This window comes from Stylophora pistillata, chromosome 1, assembly GCF_964205215.1.
Source record: "Stylophora pistillata chromosome 1, jaStyPist1.2, whole genome shotgun sequence".
NCBI lineage: Eukaryota > Metazoa > Cnidaria > Anthozoa > Scleractinia > Pocilloporidae > Stylophora > Stylophora pistillata.
The window spans coordinates 1,334,598-1,359,935 of record NC_142519.1 but is presented as its reverse complement, the minus strand read 5'-3'; the positions used below and the strand labels follow the sequence as shown (position 1 = coordinate 1,359,935).

At 39.9% G+C, this 25,338-nt stretch overlaps 1 protein-coding gene, 1 long non-coding RNA gene and 2 pseudogenes across 2 annotated transcripts in view; 3 read left to right on the top strand and 1 right to left on the bottom strand.

Moving 5' to 3' along the window:
- LOC111335267 (uncharacterized) overlaps positions 1–25,338 on the bottom strand; it is a 58,370-nt gene that overhangs the window by 26,190 nt on the left and 6,842 nt on the right. The window contains exon 5 of the mRNA XM_022941140.2: positions 7,803–8,168. Within this exon, the coding sequence (XP_022796875.1) occupies positions 7,803–8,168 (366 nt within the window). The remainder of the gene's footprint in view (positions 1–7,802; positions 8,169–25,338) is intronic.
- LOC148740750 (uncharacterized) lies at positions 93–2,690 on the top strand (annotated as a pseudogene).
- LOC148740749 (uncharacterized) lies at positions 11,421–21,140 on the top strand (annotated as a pseudogene).
- Positions 24,384–24,757, top strand: LOC148740748 (uncharacterized). The gene is made up of 2 exons (XR_015990633.1): positions 24,384–24,521; positions 24,633–24,757. It is a non-coding gene; the product is annotated as an uncharacterized LOC148740748 (long non-coding RNA).

The window sequence follows — 25,338 nt, the reverse complement described above, 5'->3', positions numbered from 1 at the left end:
CGCTGTGACAGGTTCAAGGCTATGAGCTATCCAAAGAGATGGGAAGCTGCCAAGAGCCTTAAACTGTGTTATCGTTGCTTATGAGGAGATCATAGTAGAGAAACGTGTGTTAGATCGAAAATTTGCGGGATAAATAATTGTAAGAACACTCACAATCGATTATTGCACAGAGACCTTGTAGCACCAGATCGAAGTGAACAGGTGAACTCTCCTGACCGCCGTGATGTGGAACAAGGAGCATCAGGTGGTTCCCAGGTCCTCGCAGAGAGCGAAATTATTAATGAAATGACTCTTACTCTTCCCCAAGACCCAGTTGAGCAAGCAACAGAGAGGTCTCACACCACATTGACTTCACAGATTGTGCAACCAAGATTTCTGGCCCTGCGCACAGTACCAGTGTTTCTGAAGAACGGCTATCGCAGAATTAAAGTCAACGCAATGCTGGACGATGCTTCAACGAAGACTTATTTAAATGCTGACGTAGCCGCTGAGCTTGGACTTCAAGGGCATCCTCAAAGTGTAACTTTGAATGTTCTAAATGGACAGGTTGAAACCTTCGAGACTATGCCAGTTGAGGTCGAGTTGGAAAGTTTGGATGGAAATTTGAAAGTTACGATAAGTGCATTCACAGCCGAACGAGTCACAGGAAACATGAAAGTTATTGACTGGGGAAAGTATGCAGTAAATTGTACCCACTTGAAAGGGATACAGTTTCCAAACCCAGGCATCCGTCCAATAGTAGGCTTGTTGATTGGAGGTGATTATGCTGAACTGCACTACTCGTTCAAGGATGTTCGAGGGCAACCCGGGGAACCAGTAGCAAGACTTACGCCATTGGGATGGACATGTACAGGAACGGTTAGTGGGTTTGAAGGAGATGCCTATCAGTCAAGCTTTGCACACTCCTACTTTGTACGAGAACAGTCAGACACAGACGAAATTAGTAGTTTACTACGACAATTCTGGGAGATAGAGAATCCTAGCACATCACTTGATCGACCCATTTTAAACCCTGATGAACAATGTGCATTAGAATAGGTGGATAAGTCCCTTAAGTATTGGGATGGAAGATACCAGGTAGCACTTCCATGGAAGCAAGACGTTTCTAACCTACCAGACAATTATGACATGGCGCTTCGTAGATTGTACAACACGGAGAAACGTTTACCGAAGAATCCAGAGATAGCAGCAGCCTACTCGGAAAACATGACTCAATATTTGGAGAAGGGCTACATTCGTAAAGTCGACCCAGCCGAAGATAAACCTGCGAGGAAATGGTACCTTCCACACTTTCTTGTTGTGAGACTGGACAGAACCACAACAAAGGCGGGCATCGTGTTTGATGCCCCTGCGAGGTTTGGAGGAATCTCCCTCAATGACGTCATTGATCAAGGACCGAAATTGCCGAGAGATTTAAACGACGTTTTACTTCGATTCAGAAGACACCCTGTTGCACTCATTTGTGACATCGCTGAGATGTATTTGAGAATTGAAGTTGCATCTAAAGATCGATCATTTCAACGGTTCTCATGGAGATCCTTGGATCAAAAGAGAAAATCAGAAGAGTACGAGTTCAACCGAGTCGTGTTTGGAATTAACTCATCACCTTTCCAAGCTCAATTTGTCTCCCAAACACATGCTGAGAAGTACAAGGATGAGCTACCCTTATCTTCAGAGACAGTATTAAAGTCAACGTATATGGATGACAGTATGAACTCGATGTTGGACGAAAGTCAGGCTATGGAGTTGTTCAAGCAGTTAGATAAGCTGTGGAGCAAGGAAGGAATGCACGCTCCTAATGGTTGTCCAATTCACCCCAGGTTCTAAAAAAGATACTGATCAAGGACAGGGCATCCGAGGTAAACATCAACAAGGACCCCCTACCAACAGTGAAGACTCTGGGAATCAGGTGGCTTCTAGAAGAAGACGTGTTCACATTTAAAGTAAGTTCGCTCGAAGAAATCTCTCAGCTCACTAAACGGAATTTTCTGAAGAGAATCGCTACACTATTTGACCCAGTTGGTTTTTTGACACCATTTACAATTCGAGCCAAGGTAATGATGCAGGAGATGTGGGTGGCAGGACTTGAATGGGACGAGTTATGCCTGAGAAAGTTGATCCACAAGTCTCAAGAATGGTTCGGTGAGTTAGAAGAGTTACCAACGATCAAGATTCCCAGATGTTTACGGTTTGGCCAAGAAGAAGTTTTGCTGTCAGAAACCTTACATGCCTTTGTAGACGCGTCACAAGATGCATATGGTGCTGTTGTCTATTCGAGGGTTATCAACAAGAGTGGATTAGTATCCAGTCGACTAGTTGCAGCCAAGTCAACAGTAGCACCACTTGCTGCAACAAGTATACCTCGTTTGGAGCTGATGGCAGCAATCCTAGGTCTAAGGTTGACCGAGTCAATTTCCAAAGTTTACAACGGGGCATTGGGTCAAGCAGTCTTCTGGTCCGATAGCATGAACGTCCTATGGATAAAAAGTAGAAGTTGGAGATATAAACCTTTCGTAGCAAACCGAGTGGGAGAAATTCAAAGCCTAAAAGATCCCAAGCAGTGGCGTTTCGTGCCAACCAAAGAGAATCCTGCTGACTTTACTACGAGGGGTATGAGAGTATCAGACATGGCTGAGGAGAGAAAGTGGTGGAGTGGCCCAGATTTCCTTGCACAGGAAGAGTCAGACTAGCCTAAGAATCAAATTGACACCGAAAAGGTTTCGGAACCAACGGAAATCAAGGAAGCAACTCAGGAAGTTCACAGACAGGCCGAAATAACGAAGATTGGACAATGACTTCACTTCATGAAGATGGTCAGCTATGGCGTCTCTATCCGAAACGTTCTCAAGTAGGACAAAGTTGTTAAGAATTCAAGCATGGGTTCATCGTTTCGTAGATAACTGTAGCAGTCCCAACAGAGAGAGAGGAGACTTAAACGTGGAGGAGATCGAAGATGCTGCTATTCAAGTGATTAAAGGTGCACAGAGGAAGGCATTTCCCAATGAATATTTGGCACTTCAGCGACAACGAGAGTTACCAAAAAAGAGCAAGTTGCTCGGCTTACAACCATGACTAGACGAGAAAGGCCAAATGAGGTGCGATGACCGCCTTAGGTATGTAGAATTTCTACCACAGAATGCCCGTTTCCCGATAATCTTGCCTCGAAAGAGCTATGTGACGAAGCTAATTGTCAAACATTATCACGAAAAAGACAATCACGCGTGTGGAACGAATCAATTATTGGCGCTTTATCAACACGCTCCTGGATCATTTCTGGTCGTGAAGAAATTCGGGAGTAGGAAAAGAAGAACTCCTTAGGCCTGTTACCAAGTTATGCCAGCTCGAACTGTTATGAACGTACTTGGAAATAATCGAGATGAGAATGAATACTTTCAGAAACTTCTGGACAGTTTAGTAGTGACTCCGAAGGGCCCCCCCCCCTCCATCATCGTTATTATCGTTTTATTGATATGCCATGTCATATCAAAGTGGGGGAGAATGAGCAGGAGACAATTGTGCTAATTAGAGAGTGAACAGGAGACAATAGCGTTAATCAGTAGGATCATGGCGTTCAATATAATTCTTTGCACTATGTGATCCTTTTTATGCTATTTGCAACAGATCATTTTCGTATATATTAGTTATAGTTTAGCATTTTGTTCGTATTAAGTTTTCTTCATTCCTCGGAGAGTGTGGTTCGCTTAAGGTTTGGTCTTGTAATCGAGTGAAATAGAATAAAATGTTTTTCTGGTGAACAATGGTCCCAAGCGTTCCTTGCGTAAACCGCAGAAACTGGGGATGAGAGTGCAACAACTTGTGTTATCATGTGCTCGCTCTTCGTAAACAACATAATTTACAGAGTGCTGGGCTATGTAAAGACTGCTTTGCAAAGATTTCTGTCTTATTCGCTTATCTCACATACAAGCGCACACGCCTTTCGTGGTAGGCCCACACTAAATAACCGCCTCCCGGTTAGCTCAATTGGTATAGCGCTAGACTGTTGTGCGGGAGGTCGAGAGTTCGACTCCGGCCGGACCAACACTCAGGGTCTTTAAATAGCTGAGAAGAAAGTGCTGTCTTTGTAATAATATCTGCAAATGGTTAGACTTTCTAGTCTTCTCGGATAGGGACGATAAATGGAGGTCCCGTCTCACAAGCCCTTATATGTGATAAAAATTGTGGGACGTTAAAGAACCCACACACCATTCGAAAAGAGTAGGGCACGTAGTGCCCGGTGTTGTGGTCTATTTTTGTGTAGTGTCTAATCTAGGGTGAATTGGGTAGGGAAGGTGAGATCAATACATGGACTGAAGTGGCTGCATATTGCGCCTGATGAATTCTGACGTTCGATCTCATCTTAACTGATTGTAAAGCGCGACTGATTATCTATATAGTAGTTTGCGCTATATAAATGTTGAATTATTATTATTATTATTATTATTATTATTATTATGTTGACCGTTTCGGAATGGGCCGGCCCACGAACTAGATAGCTTGAAAGCCAGCCAAATGTGAAAAGTACACACTACTTCTCACGACATAACAAAAGAGCCATATGTAAGTTCAAAATACGAAAATACAAGCAAACTTGGGACTGCCGATTTAACAACAATTTATGATGCTGAGACGAACACCTTACGTGCTGAAAAAAATCAAGATTGTTCGTGAACACAACTTCGAAGGAGGCGCTGACAACAGCGAATTGGATAAGGATACTGACAGAATCGAAGCAACTTGAATAATAAAGTTAACTATCTAAGCTTAGCTTATCCATTAAACATCCTGTTTCTGTTATTGGTTTTTATTGGGTTCAATAACTGTAAAGGACGATTTGATATTTCGTACATAATCACTGATATTATTATTGTACAAGTGATCGTAAATGTTGGTTTACTCTTTGCATGGAGTTGTATGTGCTAAGTAGAAGATATGATGAATACTCTTGAGGACTGTGATCTACCAGAACAAATTGTCAATATGATGTTGAAGTGTCACTAAAAGTACAACAATTCAGATCTCGTTATGCAAAGTATTCATATTATACAGGGCTCGACACTAACCGTAGCCCACTAGCCACAGACTAGTAGAAATACGGCTTTTGCTCGAGGTTTTCGATCTCCACTGGCCAGTTTGGCTAGTAAACAAACCGAAATTGTCGTTTCATCTAAGATTTCACGAGCCACTTGGCTAGTAAGTTGAAAAGTTGGTGTCAAGCCCTGTATATTACAATTGTGCTCGTGTTTTGTGTGAATGCCATGACTACGAAGTTTCGTTTAAATTTTACGCGTGTTGAATGCTCAAGTAAAACGCTCGTTACAAAGCCTGATTGAACGCTCCTCGAGCGTCACTTCTAACTTCGCAAGATAAATTATGTAATTGATCTACATTCAGATTTCCTTATATTTTTCTAAAACTCGCTTTGGTGCCGAAAACGAGGTTCCAGACTATCGCGCCTAAAAAAATCAGAAATGGGCGTCTCCTATCGTATTTGAATGCACTAGAGCCGTCTATTAATTTCTTGATTTAAATGTGGGCAGAATGAAACAAGGGAAATTGGAGACAAGTGGTTATCGTAAACCGATTCACACCGACAAATATCTCGCTTTTAACTCTCACCACTCTATTGGCCACATCAAGTCCGTAGCTAAAACTTAACTCAGGAGGGCTGACTGTCCACGGTCTCCACTTGATTCGAAGGTTGAGGAGAGATAATATGTTTCCGACGTCCTTAAAGTAAATGGCTATACCAAAACATTTCTCTTTAACTGCTAGAAACAAGTTATAACTAGTAACACTCCTGATGAGAAGGAACCAGCGACTGGTTTTGCTGTTAGTACATCCTTACATCTAGGGTGTCACGGAGCCCATCGAAAGAATTTTGAATAGTGATGACGTTAATTTCGCTCAAAAACCTTGTCAGACTTTGAGGCATATCTTAGCCAAACCTAAGGATCTTGTTGCAAAAGAACAACGAACCGACGCTAATTATTCTATTCTGTGTAATGACTGTGATCACGAACAAATCGGACAGACCAAACGTCAGTTTGGCCGGTACACGTATGAAAGAGCATTTAAAAGCAGTCTTCTTTTGCAAAAATAGAAAACTCAGCTTTGTCGGAGTACACATGCCGAACCAACCATACAGCTGGGTGGAATAATTCTAAAGTTGTCACCACTAATCGACGCTACCATTAGTGCCTTTGTTTGGAGGACTGGCATATTAACCCTAACCCAAGCTCCTTTAAATCATGCTGATGGTGGCTTACTACTTGAGGCTTACACCTCGTCATGAAAAACGGCAGATAATTAAAACGACCATTTGTTGAACGGTTAGATCACCCCTGACGAAGGCACAAGACAGAAGTGTCGAAACATGGGTCGATGAATTTTAATTTTCCCGGTTACATTCATTAAATCCCTAAACCAGAGTAGCATCAAACCAAGTCTGAATGCAAATATATCTTTTAAAACGATGCTCGTGTTTGAAAACAAAACTTATATCTAAAATCAAATCTTTTGAAATGTTTCTTAACTTTTCAAGACCTAAGGGCAAAAGCATTTTATAATGTGAACAGATTAAGGAACCTGTGAATACAAGATAATCCACGCTTACTTTATTCGCCTGATTTTCGCTGTCTTTTATTATATGGCTGTGTCTAACAAGGACTGGAAACTACCGAATTCACGAATTTGATTGGCTGAAACCAATATTGAAAGCGGTCTAGATTTTCCCATCTAGATCGGCATCTAGACAAACCTAGAAAAAAAACTTACAAAGCATATAAAAAATTGGCATATAAGACACAGCCATATAATAAACATCTTATTAACCGAGCTAGATCGGTCTGTATGGGCGAATCTTGACCTCGGTCGCTGGTACAGACCTCATTGCGTTCGGTCTGTGCTGGCGACCTCGGTCAAGATTCTCCCGTACAGACCTCCCGCTCGATTAATAAGAACTAAATAAATATGGGTTTCAGAAAAATGTTTGGATGAAATACCTCTTTCGTTTCTACTAACCTTTAAAGCAAAGAAAATATGAGCTTCCTATTTTGATCAGTAGATTTGAGACAAATTAAAAGCCTATGGCGCGCCCTTGGCTTTCAGTCTGACTGAAGGTTTTCATTTCTTGTCCTAAGATTAATGATCGCCGTTAGTTAGAACCATTACTAAAATATCCACTTTCATATATATTTGTTGTGTTGTAATGCGGTGCATAATAGTTACACTTTTACTTAATTGTTGCATTTTCTTGCTGGCTTGTTACGTTTCCTCCATTACGTTGAAATAGCCCTAAATTCGTAAGCTTGAAAAATATTTTGACCAATCAGATCACTCGTACTGGAAATAATTGTGATAGATAGGAAACTAGTCTTGTTTCTTTGCAATATAGGTTTTCTTAGCATTTTTGTGGTCTCGATCGTGCTCAGCGTTCCTTAACATTTCAATAATGTGAATGACTTTTACAAACATCTTTTTAAATTATATTGCGGTCACAACGTGCGAAAAGATATGAAGTCATGGCGAACGTAAAAGGTGCTCCCAACTTAAACTGAAACAACATGATGTTTTTTTATACTTTTCGAAGGTCATAACCAATTCAATACACTCTATTAACCGTGGTTTAAAATTTATCAGGACTTAAATATTCCTAAATCCCTTAACCATGGGATTAGCTCTCTAAAATCGAAACGTCTTCCATTTTTTGTTTGCTTGTTTGCTTTCATCGCGTTAGCTGATTTTATCAGGAACTATACTTCATTATTGATTCATTAAGAGAACGTGAATATCGTCTTGCTTACCTTTTTTTGCATTATTTTTTTCCATTGACGGGTAAGCTTGCTGCTAGTAGAGAGTCCTTCACCGGCTTTCTTGTATTCCTGTAGACAGCCTTTGACTTTCTTCGATCCTTCCGAGCTTTCCAAGGCCTCAATTGCTTCTCTGAACTTGTCATAAAGATCGGTGACCATTTCGAAAAATTTTACAACACCTTCATCGTCATCGTCACCGCCCTCATCTTCAATGTATGCCTCAACAAGTGCCTTGGCATTTCGAAGATCATCGAAATAGGAATCCATGTTCTGTATATCAGGTGCTTGAACCTTCCCTTGCGGATCTGTTTTCGCTGTTGGCCGGGGGATGATGTTCGTTATTGGTTGAAGCTCATACTGCAATAGGTTTGACATGTTATGGATAGAGTATCAGTAAATAGATATACCTTTTTGAAAGACGTCCTGTAGAGGTAATTTCCAGTTTGAAAAACACTTCGACATCAATTTAAAACAGTTCTTTTCCGTGGCATTATTTTAAGAGTCCTACGACGGAGAACATTTGAAATCTTCGCTTAAGCTACGGCTTAAGCGAAGATTTCACGTTAACTCGAATAAATCTTGAAATTTGTAACATTGTTCAGAGTAAGATAAAATTATAATGCAACAAGATTGAAATGGAAAACGGCTGCTGTAGACCTGATGTGAATCCCACCGAGTTTCGAGAGGGCCACGCCCATTTTAGAAGTTTTAGTGTGTCCAAATTCATGTCTTTAAAATATTAGTTTAAATAAATTTACGTCAAAGGAAACGTCAACAACTCAGAGAGTTTTTGCGATCATCTATCAAATTACAGGCTCTCTGTCATACATCGTGTAACTTCATAATAGAGTAAGTTGTCAACTCTTAAAACTCCCAAAAGTTTTAGACATGTAAATTCTCCCATAATATCCTTATAATACTTAACGAACAGGTCATGAGAATAATAATAATAATAGCAACAACAATAATAATAATAATAATAATAATAATAATAACAATAACTCAAACGTTTCAGGCAAAAGTTGTTTTCTTGATCTTATACCAAATTCTTGTGTTTTAACGGAGAGAATGCCTATTAATTGTTCTCGCGATATTTATTTGCATTAGCGAAAAAATTGTATAGGTCTGTAAGCGGCAGAGGGTGAGAGCGTAAGAGATTAACCAGACTTGCATAGAATGAAGTAAAATATGATGTAAGAAGAATTGTGTACTGGGGAACCGAGTCATTAAAGAAGCAAAGAAAAGACAGTTTGCGAGTCGCTTAGCGTGGTGCAGCCCCTAGCTAGTGTCCCCCCCCCCCCCACACATTTGATATCTTAACAATAGAATTAATAGAAAACCGTCACTAAAATAGTTAGGTGTCACACTTAACTTATCTTTGTCAGGAGGCGGCGTCGCCGAGTAGTTAGGGTGCTGGACTTGTAATCCGGTGTCCCCCGGGTTTAAGTCCTTCACCCTGCCACTCACCGGATTTGTTCTCGGTTGCCCCTAGTTGAACTCCTCGGCTGTGCTTTGTAAATAGCCCACTGGTCTGCCTGCTAGGCAGACGTTGTAAATAGCCCTGCTAGTCTACACTGTGGCTGAAAAGTCCCTAGGGGGGAGCTTCAATTTACGTATTTGTCCTGGGGCAGATCGTCTTAGCGAAGATAAATCAACGAATAGGCCTCATCAGGAGATTACAAACCAATTATCATTACAAAAACACTGTACGGGGGCATAAAAAAATGATAACGCCTCAACGTTAGAATTAACGTCAGAATTAATTAATCTTTTTCCTGGTTTCCACGAGGAAACATGGCTTAATAATTCTAACCATTCGACTCGCCTTCTACTTTATAGGCGTTATGTTAACGACACCTTTTGTGTCTTCCACAATGAACAGGATGCTATGTCATTTTTTGATTACATTAATTCACGGCACCCCAACAAATTTCTTTAGTTTTATTCCATCATGTTACAAAATTGGTCTTATCCAAACTCTTATTGACCGTATCTACAGAATCAACAACACGTCTTCCGGCCTTCAAAACGATCTTAATAAACTTCCCGACACTTTAGAACGTAATTCTTTTCCTCCGCATATTATTGACAGAACTTTCAAGCAGTATCTTGACGGGTCCTCCTCTCAAAATAGCCGGAACATTTATGACAATAATACACGTTACTTTAAACTCCCGTTTGTTAACTATTATTCTAAAATAGTGAACCTTAAACTCCGACAACTCGCTAAGCACTTTTGCAAATCAGACCTTAATATCAAACTAGTTTTCACTTCTTTTAAAATTAAAAACATGTTCAGTGTTAAAGATCGTACTCCTGATGCTCTAAAATCCATGGTAGTTTACCAATTTTCTTGTGCGGGTTGTAATTCCCGTTATATTGGCGAAACGGTCGCCACTTCTCTACTAGGATAAAGGAGCACATGGAAAGCGATAAAAACTAGCATATTTTTAAGCATTTAATAATAATAATGTAATATTTATATTGCTCAAATTAACATGTGGATATGATCAAATGCGCATCACAACACTTTTCGGGGGACTTTGGCCGAATTGCATCAGCAGTTTACAAACAATCGAAGGAAACAGATTTGAAGATGCCCCCTCCCACCAATTCCCAGTAAACAGGGCAAACCTCATCACAGTAATCTCGTAAGTGGGTTCTTCAACACATCTCCTTCTTGTAAGAACAAATACTCCCTTTCGTATGATGCACGATCTTCGCAGTAGAGAGCGCTATTTATGCAATAGCGAAAATCAGACTTGAAAAAAATCAGGCCTGTACGGGATTCGAACCACTGACCTCTGCGATACTAGTGCAGCGCTCTAGTGCGAGGATCGTGCATCATACGTATCTATAACCGCAGTTCAAGATATATGAACTTCATATATTCATCATATCTGAATACTCTCTTTCTTGCTTTAGTATTCTGGATTCTGCTAACAACTCAATTGATTTAAAACTCAAAGAAGCTTTTTATATAAATAAGACGAAACTTGAACTTAACAAACAATTACAGCATTATAACACTTTTCTAGCGTTTAAGTTCACACCTTTGATGTTTGGTGTCGCGTTGTAATAAGTACCCGCCTTTGTATTACATCATACTGTAAATATTTTATTCATCTACTTGTATGCTATATAATTACTCACGTTCAGTTGCTCATTGATTGAAGATGGCATAAGCATGCCGAATCGTGTCTCTCAAAAAAGTTGTCTATTTCTTACAAGAATAACAGGTCCTACAAAATGAGGCAGCCAAAGTTCTGATGGGGCACTCGCCCCGAAGTTCATCAACCGAAACATTGAGAGCGACTTTGTGAATTGACCGAGTGAAAATCGAAAAGTGTGGCACATGGTCGAAAAATTGAAAATCTTCATATTTCAGTCAGGTGCACCTTATAGTGAACATAGAAACCTGGTAAGGTTTTTTTCTTTTCTTCCCAGACTCAACCTTGTTCCCATGGCCCTTTCCCTTAGTTGGTGGTGGGGCGGGAAAGGCCCTGGCATCAGCCAGTCACACTGGGATTTTGATTGGTTGATTGATTTAGATAATTTATGTAAAAGTTTGCCATTTGAAAATAATGTACGCATGATTCCGAAGTCAAAATGGCGGAAAGTGTGCCAACTCCGACAAAGATCTCTCCAAGAAATCCGGTTTGCAGACTCTGCGGTGATTCTCACGAGAGTCGTTATATGTTTTGAATATTAAGCAAAGCTGGTTCATCAAAGGATCTGTGTGCAAAAGTCCAGAAAACCTGTGGCATAAAATTTCTGAGGACAATACGAGATCAAAGGTCTTCATGTCAGAGTTGCGGTACATTCGTAAACAAGATGGAACAGTTTATGAAGAAAGCTCAATCAACGGAGTGTATGCCGTCCGATCAAAGATAAGAATATGTTTTTATAGTTATCACTATGTCGGCCGAATACTTACCTTTGTGTAGGCATTCAACCAGAGAGTTGTCAAAGGTAGACATAGATGTAACTGTTAATTAGAGTATAAAGGTAGACAGATCAGCACGGACTCACTATGTGGCTTTTGCGGTCGCGTCCCATTATCGCCTTCATATTTTTTCTCTCGCAAGCGTGTAGGTAAGACTCCACTAACATCCTGGCCTTTCAGCATACATCTGTAAAATTCACCTTTGTTGATTATAAACTGCTATTGGCAGTCTGGTAAAGTCTCCCGCACAGTATTGTAAAGCGCCTTAAACATAAGATAAGACCGCTATAGAAATAAAAGTTATTGTTATTATTATTAGTTTTATTATTATTATTATTATTATTTTACGGCTACTGACGTTCGTTTCAGTTTTCATGAGTTTTCTAGGATAAAGAGGCAAGTCTGGAAAAAAAAAACCTTACCAGGTGTGAAAGTGTGAAGCAAACATGGCGGTCGGACCTACGTCGGCGAGCTTGCTTCAAATTCTAGTATTTTTGTTTATAACAGCAGTCTTAATAGAGCTTTATACTATTACTAAAAATAGATTTTGTTACATGATAACCTATGAGACCCCCCGCAGAGACTCAGACAAACATTGCGACCAGCTTAAAGGAAATGTATGAGCGAGAGCTGTAAAACTGAAACAAAACGACGGAAATTTTCGTCAAAAAAATGACTTAGCGTTCTAAAAGGAAGCGGCATGGTTGGTACCAAACACTGTTGTTGGGGTGAGTGTAAGATAGACTCAAGATATGCAGATAAATGGCCAAAATCACTCAAAGAGTTAGAAGAATCGGGGAAGAAAGTATGCATTCCTTTCTCAAAACCTTCGCGAGACATGGCAAAGTGCAACCGTTGGCTAGTTGCTTGTTTGCGTCAATTTTTCACGGAGAAAACATAACAAGAAACAATTTGGATATATCAACAAAGTTGAAATGGTAAAAGAAACACTTATGCACTTTTGTGGTGCGCGTAGTACTGAGAAGATAGATACTTTAAACAAGCGAATTCTTAGAGCTATCTTGCAGGATTATAATTTTCCCTATAACTCTCTACTTAGCAAAGTTAACTCCAAATCTCTGTATAAAAGACGCCTTCAGACTTTCTCAATTATATTGTACAAGAGCATGTTTTTTAACTTATATCCAGGCTATCTAAGGAATATGTTTAGTTTCCGATCTGTATCCCATAATCTACGCGGAAATTATATTTTGTCTCTACCGTCTACACAAACTACTACTTATGGTCTTCACTCCTTTTCATATATGGCTTCAAAACTATGGAACTCTCTTCCGGACTCTTTTAGAACGTCTGACTTTTCTGATTTCAAGTGCAAGATTCTACAGTATGACTCTTTCTCATAGTTAAATTTTAGAATGTTATAATTTTACATTTTACATTTTAGTAGTATTTGGAATTATACTTGTAACTCGAAGATACTAGCTTATCCTTTAGCTACTCCAAATTCGAGATTAAATAAAGTATATGTTGTTGTTGTTGTTATATTTGTGCTCTTCACTGGCCCGGCGAAAAAGCTCCAACAGCCGAATTTCCCGACCCACTGAAGGCAAATCTAAGACCAGCGCAGGTAAGTCGAGCACATGCTCCTAAGAGAAAAGCACCGAAAGAAAGAGAAAATCCAGCGTCAAAGAAATAGAAAGTATTCAATGACAACTACATAAACATAAACTACATAAACTGAAACTTAATAGAAATACAACCAGTATTGAGCGAAATATACAAAAATCCGCCGCTCGTATCTTACAAAAGAGGGCGATCGCTCAAAGACATACTAGTGAGGGCCAAACTTTGAATAGGCTATTCTAATCACGCGCTGGGGAGTCGTGTAGGCCTGTCAACCCCCTTTTTACATTGTTTACATCAGAATTTTCTTGAAGAACTTTGGCAGCAAACCATTTTCCATGATCGACTGCCGGATCAAGGGTGTGATAATTCCAGCATCTCACACAGTCTGTACAAGATCTTCTCGTTTACCGATTAATTTTAAGCCACTACATTTTAACCACCGTTTTAGCTGGTCTACAGTGTATTCTTCTGGTTCTCTTTCAAATTTGGAGTCAGGAACGCCGTCCTCTTAGATCAGAACTGTAAGGGAATGAAGCGAACTACTCGCCATCTCCCTTGTAGCTCTCTAAGAAGTGGAGTTTGTTTGTCTGAGTCACGCGGGGGTCTAAAATTTCATGACGTCATTAGTATAAAGCGCTATTCGAGAGAGGATAGGTGACGACATTTTTGGATCTCACTGGGTTACAAGCGTCTCAAAGACGTTCGTTGCACCGGAATTCGTCTCAAATTCGACAAATCATAGAAGATTTAAAATTAAATCTCGTGCAAAACGATTTACTTCACGGAGGGTCTTACACACGGTTAAAGGAATAAGTAGCTTCAATCTGGAAAGGGACTTGCTTCTATGCGGAGATGTGGCCACAAATCCTGGCCCGAAAGGGAAGAAGTCGATGCCGAAATACCCATGCAGTGAATGTCACAGGGCAGTTAGAAACAACCAAAACGCCATTCTGTGTACTACATGTGGAAACTGGTCACACGTTAAATGCCTCAATATGTCTCAGCTTATTTTCCAGTACTACTTAGACCAGCCTGATATTGAATGGACTTGTCCTACCTGCCCTTTACCACCACTGACGGACTCCTTCTTCGAAGAAGTTTCTGAAAGGGATACACTAATTCTGGCCGAAGAATGCCAATGTGAAACAATTCAAAACATCGCCCATGAGCAGTCTCCTCATAGAGATGTTACAAAGTATTTCCGAAAATGATCAGGTAGAATTTTTCAGGAAACATCACAATAAGGATCTCTTAATCACCCACTTGAACACTAATAGAATTCAAAATAAATTTGAAAAACTCACTGAAGTAATCAAGAAAATAAACGCTCACATAATGTTCGTAAGTGAGACCAAGATCGACGCGAGCTATCCCAACGCCAACGCTCAGTTCAAAGTTCCGAATTACTCTCTCTACCGAAATGACAGGAAAAAGGGTGGCGGTGGAATTATGGTTTTAATTTCTTATTCGCTAGTTAAGACACAGCTTAAACCTGATAAGACTTAAGTCACTGGAAATAATCGCTTTCGGAATCAAAACAGAGACGGACAACATGGTAATTGTTGGTATTTATCGTCCCCCGAGAGCTCTGTGTGGTGACTACCAAACACTATTGGAAAGCGAACTCAGTCATGTTTGTAACTGGGCAAGCTTGAATAGAAATTTTGTCGTAATTACTGGTGAGCTAAACCTGAACAGACTGCGCCCTGAGAAACCTGAAGGAAAACTGCTTCTCGACCTAGAAGTCGAACAAGGCTTTGAATGCCTAATTACCAAGCCGACAAGAATAGAAAAGCGACCGGAACGATTATAACAGAGAGTTTAATAGATGTATTGCTCACTATAAGACCGGATTGCTTCCAGCTATCTGGCAATTACCATCCCTGCTTAAGGGATCAGGACCTTGTTTACGGTGTCTGAAGCAAAAAATAAATCATAACAAACCCAAGGTCATCACATTTAGGAGCTATAAAAGCTTTGACCCCGACATTATAAACAGCTCTTGTCCTCTGTCCAATGGCATATTGGACAATTGCTTGACGACGTCGACGATCAAACTCACGTGTGGAATGCACTTATGAACGACATACTGGCTGAAGAGGCACCACTTAAAAATGACAAACGGCAGTATCCGTATCAAGAAAAGCTGATCAAAATTCAAAGACAATACCTTTTGTTTACTGACTCAAATATGGCCATTAAAGGATATTTTGAAACAAGAGCTTTAGCGCCAAACAATGACTTATTAATTCACGAGGGAAATTCTTGGGTTTCAGGTGACGTCACAATCTTTGCTGAAGTTAGTGTCCGCCATGTTGGTGTCCCTCGGGTGTCAAATTTATGAATAATTAGTCGATTTCTATAGTAAAGCCCTCTCTCTTATGGCCGTATTATTTCGCCAACTACATGAATATCCAGAAAGAAAAAAGCGCTAAAAGTATCTGGCATTCATCTTAAGGTATCCCAGTGCTCTCTGAGTGTGCCGAAAGCTTAGAGAGTTGGAAGGAAAGATGTTTGCAAAAGATCTCGGTCATCGGGGTTAACCCTGCAAGCATACCAGCCGAGAAATTCAGTCCAAAATGCTTGCCTCCTGTGGAAGTGTCGGACTTGCTGAGTTACCTCGTCCTTGAGACCAGTTTCTACACCAAGAAGCAGTTGAAGGCGTTCAAGAGTCTAGAGGCGTTTAATCAAATGGTGTCGGGATTTGTAACCTCAGATGTAGGCAAAGTAATCGCCGGCAAGTATGTCGTGAGAGCACGAGTTTGGCATTCACGGCATATGAATGATCCTTTAGCGAACATTTGGGTCATTTCCGAAAACGATGGGACTATTTTGTCAGCCCATTGCTTGGGATGCAAAGCTGGACTGGCTGAGTCATGCTCACATATCGCGAGTGTTTCATTTTATGTTAGAGGCAACTACTCGAATTACTGGCAAGTGCGCTGGGTGTCACGAAAACTCAGACCCCGAGAACTCAGACCCCTCGAAGTGTTCTCCAAGCTTCCGAAGTGCTCCATAATTCGATAGCGCATAGCATAAAGCATGAACCAATTTTTTTATATAACCGGTGGAATAATGCAACAAATCCGACGCGAAAGACGGACAACAATATCAAGAGTGATCCTTCAGTGAAGCGAATCGTGACGGCGCTGATGCCGAGTCTTCTTTCCCGTTGTTTTTCTCTTTCTGCCTCATTTAAGAACTCTAACCCAAAGATCGCAAAATTGTCTTCGTTTTGGGACTGGTGGGCCGAGTCTCTGTTTGTATCCATTATTGTCGCGAAACATTTAAGAATTTTAACAGAGCGACAACATGGATCTGTGCGACGAAGTACAAAAAAGTAAACAAACGTCCCTTTCGGCTCGTCAAAATCACGCCACATTTTAATACTTTGGTGTTGGAGCGAGCGCATTTGATTCAGTTAACTGTGAATGAACAGCTCAAAATTAACGGGAAAAATGGAGGAAATCTAAGCTAAATGAAGTCTTGTGTCACTCTAAAATGTTTTACTACTCAACGATCGGACGATTTTGCGAAACGTGCAACTTGCGGCCTTTTTTTGCTGCTTCAGTTGGATCAAGACCCAAAAGGTCAAAATACACGCGGCATTACCAGGAGTGATCATGAGTGGAGTTTACCTCTTGAAATTTCGAGGGGTCTGAGTTCTCGGGGTCTGAGGTCTGAGGTCTGAGGTCTGAGGTCTGAGTTTTCGGGTGGTGAGTTTTCGTGACACCCCAAGCTCGCTTGCACTCAGGTAAAATGCTCATGGATTTTGCCGACATATGTCAATGAAGTGCCGTATGCGAGGGCTAAAGACATCGATTTCTCATCGGCTAAGAAGCTCAAAGAAAAGCTCGACCAAAAAATCGAGGATCTACAACAGCCGCAAGCCTCGAACCATACGACAACTTCTAGTTCCTCCTGTTCTTCCCCTTGATTTGTAATGATCTTAGGTATAGCGCATTAGATCATATATCTAATGAATTTTGCGCTATAGAAATAATAAAATTACTAAATTATTATACGAAAAAATCCTTAGTCTTTATGCTTTCCACTTTTGCTCGAACAGCCAAGAACAATGCGTAAAACCATCCCTTCTTTCTCACATGAACTCTTCGTTAGATACGGTTTGTTTACGCTCGAGGGACACCAAGATGGCGGATAGTAACCGTTGCTAAGCTATTGGTCACGTGGGTGAAACCCAAGAATTCAAACTCGCTACCACTACAATAGCGAAATTCATGAGGTAAATTCGAACATGGCCGATTACTGCACAAGCGCGAATTTAAATATTTGGCGAAAGCGCGTTTATGTCAAATCTTGGATGGAGGGAGTTACTTTTCGTTCAAGGTCACTTGCTACTCAGGGAAGGTCGCTCAAGACACAGAATTTCGCAACTGAGAGAATGACAAAGATTGGTGAAACCAAATGAAATTTGAATCAGTGTGAATAGTTATGAATGAAACTTGTTTGAATTAAACTCATTCCGTGAAACTGACCGGCAGCCCGGTTCCCTATCTGACAATGTTTAGCTGCAGCTACAAGAGCGATTTTTTGCTTGCGATGGTGATGCAATTTTTTCTAATGAATAAAGGCTGATAGTTTCGAAAGAAACTGTTGGGGGCTGCGTCGGTGGGAGTAACGAAATAATTTGGATATATCAACAAAGTTGAAATGGTAAATTGGCCACCGTAATGATTACAAAAGCTGACGTTTCGAGCGTTAGCCCATTCGCTCCGACGAAGGGCTAACTCTCGAAACGTCAGCTTTTGTAATCATTACGGTGGCCAATTTACCATTTCAACTTTGTTGATGTATCCCAATTTTTTCTAAATCTGTCGCGTCGTCAGCGCGCATGCGCAGTGCAAATCATCCATGTAGCCACCCTCGCACAACTGCTGCGATGGCGACAGCTACTACATCGCCGAAAAAAATCGCGAGAAGTTTAATGAGTTGAACTTTTCGTGACAAAATCATAGAATTTGTCACCCGTGTAGCCATATTGACGAAGTTTTTTATCCTCTGAGAAAAAGAACAAACAAATAAAAAAGAAACCCGACATGAATTTTGAATTCTTCGAGAGATGAATAACTGAACGCCATTGAAGGTTTTATGTACTATGAAGATGGCATCTGATTTTCCAGACGGCAAGATTCTTTTTCACTCTCCTGATTTCAAACGGCATTTTTCCCCGACAATCTTTATCACATCGCCCAGAATTCAGCGACATAACCGGGACTTTCATCGAGACACTGGCGCTAACTTAATTAGAAAATGATTGTCAAACAATAAAGGAAAAGTGCTAAAAATGTCTAGGAAGGCTTACGTTCTATTTGTTTACGGATAAACTACTTTTCAAATGCTACTTTTACCATATGGCTTTTAGAGAAGAAAGTTCAATTGAACAGTGTATCATTCTCACTTCGCTCTTGCGCTTTCAAAAGAGGTCACAAATTTGCCTTGAAAATTGACTATGTTAGCATCCTGCTTGTATGAGAAGTCGATCTCAGCTCACTTTCAGGCGTAATATATCTTCACTCAATGGCTAGATTTCTCTTTCACCATACGGTTATTTTTATTTGACATTCTAGAAAACATCAGAAATTTTCAAAGGATACAAAACTTTGGAAGTAGTCGCAAAACGCGAATTTCGAAAACGTTTGTTTAGCATCGTAGTTGTGTTCATGGCCACGCGCTGAAAGAACATAAAATCATATTATAGCGGGGCTCCCACGCGCGCGAAGCGCGGGTGGAGCAGAGCCTCATTCCCATGGAATATGATCAACCTATTTTCGTTTGGTTGTCACGTGACTGACCGAGGGTACGAAAGTACGTATGTGCCCTCTGTCATGTATGCTATCACGAAAATACTATATGATCAAATTTGAAAATATGGCGTCTGCGCGGCCGACCCTCAAAATTTTCAAGTCGGATTTTTCGTTCATTTGCGATCGAGTTAGACCTTGTGGAACTCAGAATGTTGAGTAACAATGCTATAGAATACTCTGCTTGGAAAAGAATGGATATCAAGGTCTTAAAGGTGACAGAATGGGCTTTCGACTCAACGACACTACGATTCATTCTAAGACGGTGCGAATTGTGGACGTAAAGTGAAAAACGACCTTTCGGACCTCAAGCAGGGCCTAGCGACAATTTGACGATTCAATGGCCCGGTAAATACTATGTCTGAGTAACATTGCGTCAAATCGAAGTTTTTTCAGAATTTTCAATCTAACACTGCGCAATTTCTGGCTTTTTTTTTTATCATCATCAAACTTTATGCCACCATCAGTTTGCCATCTCCATCCGCAAATAGCAAAAGCTAGACAAGGCAGTGATAACAGATAATATAATAATTGTAAAGTAACTAACAAACTACCTAACCAACTAACTAACTAATAATTGTAAAGTAACTAAGTAAGCTATCTGGATAAATAAGAAATACTGAAAAACAAGCTAGGGTTACAAAATATATAGTCTTACAGAATAGTATTACAATCAAATTTACTCGTAACAGAACCTATCGATTATTAGTACATTGATTCAAGGATACAGAATTTGCCATTTTTTGAAGGCAAGTAAACAACGATCTAAGCATGATGAATTTTACGGCGTGGGCTTTGTACATGTAAGAAATTCGTCCGTTTTTCGCTTATAACAGCAAATCAAAAACTGTTTTGAATAAATCTGTCGTCCCGAAATATTTCTTGGCCATTTTAGTCTTGCTTCCTATTGATAGACTCCATGGAACTTGAGATCTCTTCACTCACGGACGAATTCGCATATTCCATTTTGAAATATGATCCACATGTCCATTTGCATTCATGCGCAAATATTTAGCGATTTTTATCTTTCATCTTGATTTTTTAATAAAAACGCAAAATACACCTATCACTTTTTTCGTTGGAAAATAAGTTCTTTAATTGGTCTTCTTTCACTGGAGCTTGGTTTTTGGAAAAGATGATTTTTAAAATTTACTGCGCATTGTGTTTACTTTCTTGGTTTCTCCACAATTTTGACTTTTCACAGGCACGTGTTACATGTAAGTGTCAATGGGTTTAATCTATACTGAATGAATTTTTGGCTAAAAATTTTTAACAAATGTAAAGAGACTTTATTGTAAAATTTTCACTTATTGGAGCTCCGCTTTTAGGCTTGGCTAAATCTATTTATTACGGCAACAATAGTAACTTTAATTACGCGATGTTCTATTGTCGGCAAAAGGAAGGCGGAGTAGGTTAAAACTATCACCTCTTTGTTAAAAACCGAGCGCACCTCCAGTGTTTTCACTGGAAGACTAAAGTAGAACGACAACCCTCAAATATCACTGATTTTTTTTTCTTTTTTTAGTCCAGCAACTCAACTTAGCGTTATTCTTAATTCCGGATCAACAACAGGTGGCTGAGGAATTGGTTGAGCATTTTGCTACCTTGGCGGATGGCATCAGAGGCACAGCGATTGAAAAAAAGTCAATTGAGGGCTTTTGGGACCACCCTTGTGTTCAGAGGATACAATACGAAAACAGGGATTTCACACAAACCATCGAAATAAAACCAGTCACACAGGGTCAAGTCCTCGCAGCTCTCGATTCGCTTAACACAAACAAAGTTACCGGCACTGATGGCATCCCTTCCAAGGCCTTAAAAATTGGTGCCGAGGAATTATCCGTTCCATTAAAAACCTTGTTCAATTCTTGTATTGACAACAATGCAGGGCCCTGCGAATGGAAGTTTGGCACTGGGCTCCTGTACACAAAAAAGATGACAGGAATGCGAAAGAAAACTACTGGCCCATAACACTGTTATCTTGTGTAAGCAAAGTTCTTGTGAAGTTGGTTGGAGCGCAGATCAACACTGCCCTGGGCAGCCGCTTTTACCAGAACTCATCTGCTAATCGCAAAGCTCACAGCTGCGAGCAACTTTGATCAATCTGGTAGAAGATTGGAGATTCGCGAGGGATCAAAGACAGGTTGTAAACATACTACGCGCTGTTGATACAAACCATTCTATCGTTTTGCTACTATTAGACTTATCTGCGGCCTTCGATACGGTAGACCTTTCTATACTGTTGTCAAGATTAGAGCAAAGATTTGGAGTAAAAGGAAAAGTAATCCAATGGATTAAGTCTTATCTCGTGGACCGTAAAAAGTTTGTACAAATTGAAAACTGTAAGTCAACGCTACGTAAATTGGTACATGGCGTTCCACAAGGAACTGTTTTGGGCCCATTATTGTATGTACTATATACTTCTCCAATAGCTGATATTATTAAGAGCTATGGTCTGTAATATCATTTATACGCGGCTGACACGCGGATGACATATGTGTATAAAACACATTCAGGATTCATGGATGATATTGAACGGTTTAAAGCTCAACCAAGATAAAACCGAATTGTTACTCATCAGTTCCAAGTTGCGTCAATCTCCTGAACTCAATTTTTTTGAAGTTGTTGATGAACAGATTAGCCCAGCTCAATCTACAAGAAGTTTAGGAGCGTTATTCGATCAACATCTAACAATGGATGAGCAAGTTAAAAAAGTCTGTCAAGCTTCGTACTATCACCTAAGGAACATAAGTAAGACACGAAAGTATCTCAGTCCGGAAACTGCTGAAATTGTGATTCATGCTTACATAACATCCAAATTGGATAATTGCAATTCCCTTCTCTATGGACTACCTAACTATATGATTAACAAGCTACAGTCTATACAGAACGCTGCTGCGCGAGTTATTACTTTGACAAAGAAATGGGAACATATTATACCTGCATCAAAACAACTTCATTGGCTACCTGTTAAGTATCGCATTATCTTCAAAATACTTCTGCTTGTCTATAAAGGTCTACATAGCTTAGCTCGAACTTATTTTGCTGAACTGTTGCATCAAAGGAATTATGGCTCTCGTGTACTGCGTTCCTCGCTCATCACAAATGCTCCTGATGGTTCCAAGAACATTTCGAAAGAACTATGGTGACCGTACCTTCTCCATTGCCGGTCCCAAGCTTTGAAACGATTTACCATATTCCCTGAAAACATCTGAGTCTGTTGAATTTTCAAGAAGAACCTTAAAACATACTTGTTCAAAGACGCTTTTTAATTTACGATTTTTTATAATTTAATTTCTATGTTAATTAGTCTATAATTTTGTAAAGCGCTACGGAGAACTAATCGAGCTTAGCTCTATACAAATGCTTTTTTATTATTATTATAATTATTATTATTATTATCAAGAGATATGTCAAAGGCATTTGACTCGTTGCACCCACCACTACTTCTATGCAAGCTTAAAGCGTACGGCCTCCAGGAAAGAGCTATTCAACTCTTAAACAGCTATTGAATGAACGGAAATATCAAGTAAAGATCGGTCGTCATGTTAGTTGGAGCCGATTTGTGAGTCGTGGATGTCCTCAGGGTTCCGCGCTTGGCCCGTTGTTAAGGAATGTTTTCCAGAATGATCTATCCCACTGCCTTACAGCGAACTTGTCTATGTACGCAGATGACCACCCGATTTACCACGCAGGTGCAGATCAGGCAGCTGTCACATACCAGTTAAAGGATAGTGCCAACTTTGCAACAACGTGGTACGACTCTAATTTACTAGCGGGAAACCTTAAGGAGTATCAGGTTTTGAACATGGGCTTCACTAAAGATGACAGTAACATCTGTGTCAATGATGTTGAAATCGAAACTAAAGATGATATTAAACTTGTAGGAGTAGAGTTAGAACCCATACTAAATTTCTCTGAACATATAATCTCTATCTGCAAAAAAGCCTGCCAGAGAATTGGCGTTGTAATGAGATAACGTAATTTAATTCGTACGATCTAAGCTAATACTGTTCAAAAGCGTGGTTTTACCACCCCTCACGTATGGTCACCTAGTGTGGCACTTTTGCAAAGCAAGCGACACACGAAAGCTTGAAAGACTACAAGAAAGGAGACTTAGGGCGGTTTTCAAGAACTTTAATTCTAGTTACGAACAGTTATTAAAAAGGGGAAGATTTACCCACTCTACTAAATAGGCGCTTACAGGACCTGTGCATCCTCATGTTTAAAGTAAAGCATAAACTGTCCTGCATATATAAGTAACATCTTCAAAGTACACAATGGTAATTACAATTTGAGGCAAGCCGATTTCTCCATACCCAGGTATGAAACTGTTACTTATGGCAAACACCCTATTAGATTTCGAGGGCCCAGGCTATGGACAAAATTACCCAAGAGTATAAAGGAGGAGGTCGAGACCCTCAAGTCGTTCAAAGGCAAGATACGCCAACTCAGTATAGGTGACCTCTTGGATGATGGCTGCACACGCGGTAGCCCCTGCTCCGCTTGAATTTTATATATTTTATATATTGTTTTTCTCTCAGTTATAATATATATACTACTGTAAACAGCTCCTAGTCTTTTACTGACTTTTTTTAGTGTCCCCAAATTAGTAAGGGATTTTTCCCTAGCTAGACGGCTCTTGACACCCTTTTCCGGCAGCCTCTGTAAATACGGAGTAATGACTTCACAACTACAGGTGGCTCGAAATGGTATTGCGTCACTTCCGATTTCCTCCAAATTTGGCATGTATAATGTTTTTGATTTGCACTCAGTGTTTAATCGTTTTGGCGCCAGAGCGTTGTCCCAGGGAGTCTGGGGACCAACTGACCCCGTTTTATTTAAAGACGCGACGAATGCATTATTGAAAATAACGGTCAGCCAGAGATAACGTAAAGATCTATAAGATGTATGGAATGCTCTACGAATTGTAAGTTAAGTTTCGTTGAACTCTCAAATGTTATTCAATATTTAAAAAAATTTGTATTTGTTTTTTAGTTTGACTTGCTTTCTCTGGCAAATAGTACGAAAATAAACGGGTCACCATACATCTGTAACCTTCAAAGCTACATTAACGCTTCACATCGAAAGCGCGAATCAGTTTTAATGTTATTCAAATCACGTACGAAGTTTGGGGGTAGACGGTTGAATGTAGCGTACACAACACTCATTTCAAATTTCCAGTTTGACCCGTGAAGAAGGCATGTCCTCTGAGCGAGCGTTTGTGAGTAACATCTCCGCCGAAACGATACTGGAAGAGCTATTTATTGATAAAAACTTTTCTGATGGGATGGAAAGTGCATAAGAAAGCGATTTGGACCGGTAACTAAGAAATGGAAACGGAAAATCGAGGTAAGAAGGCGAAATCGTCGCCGTCGACCGCGTGGTCTTGAAATTCGAAGTTGTTCGCCTCAGGCTGTCCTTTTCTGTTTGATTACATTGTTTTTTAATTTTATTTTTCAGGAAAATCCTGGGTTTCAATGATGAGATTTGTATTTTCCTTGAGAGTACATTTTATGCACTTTAAAATGAGATATTGAGACTGTTATTGCTGTAAATATTTGTCGAGATATTGATTAAGAACTGAATGTGGTCAATATGTTGCGTTTTCGGGCTGTCACAAAGGAATCTTTACTACTTCTACTATTACCATGTTTCTATGTTCATTATAAGGTGTCTGACTGAAATATGAGGATGGTCATTTTTCGGTCGATGTGCCACCTCTCACACGGTCTTGGAAAAAATCGCTGTTAAGGAGCTTAGACCTTAAGCTCCTCACTACAAGACAATTTTCCATCGCTGTAAATCAACCCATACGTGTTTATTAGGAGAAAATTATTTCAAAAATTATTTTTTATAAAATCTGGCTATTAATACTCTGAACATTGGAAGGTCCCACAATCTTCGTTTTCCTCATCCTCGAACTAACAGACTTTCATCTATTTTATACCAAAAGAAATTTTTTTTCAAACTATTCTATCAACTTTAAGTAATTTTAACTTCAACATTCACACAATAGAAAATCACTTATAAAGGACGCTGGGTGACACATTGAATGAGATTTATTAGTGTAGTTTAATGGCTTAGAGGGATTGAAAGCGAGCTGTAAAAGGTATGATAAGAGACTAGAGCTACTGGCTTTTTTTTAAGGTTGAAAAACAGAAAGGAA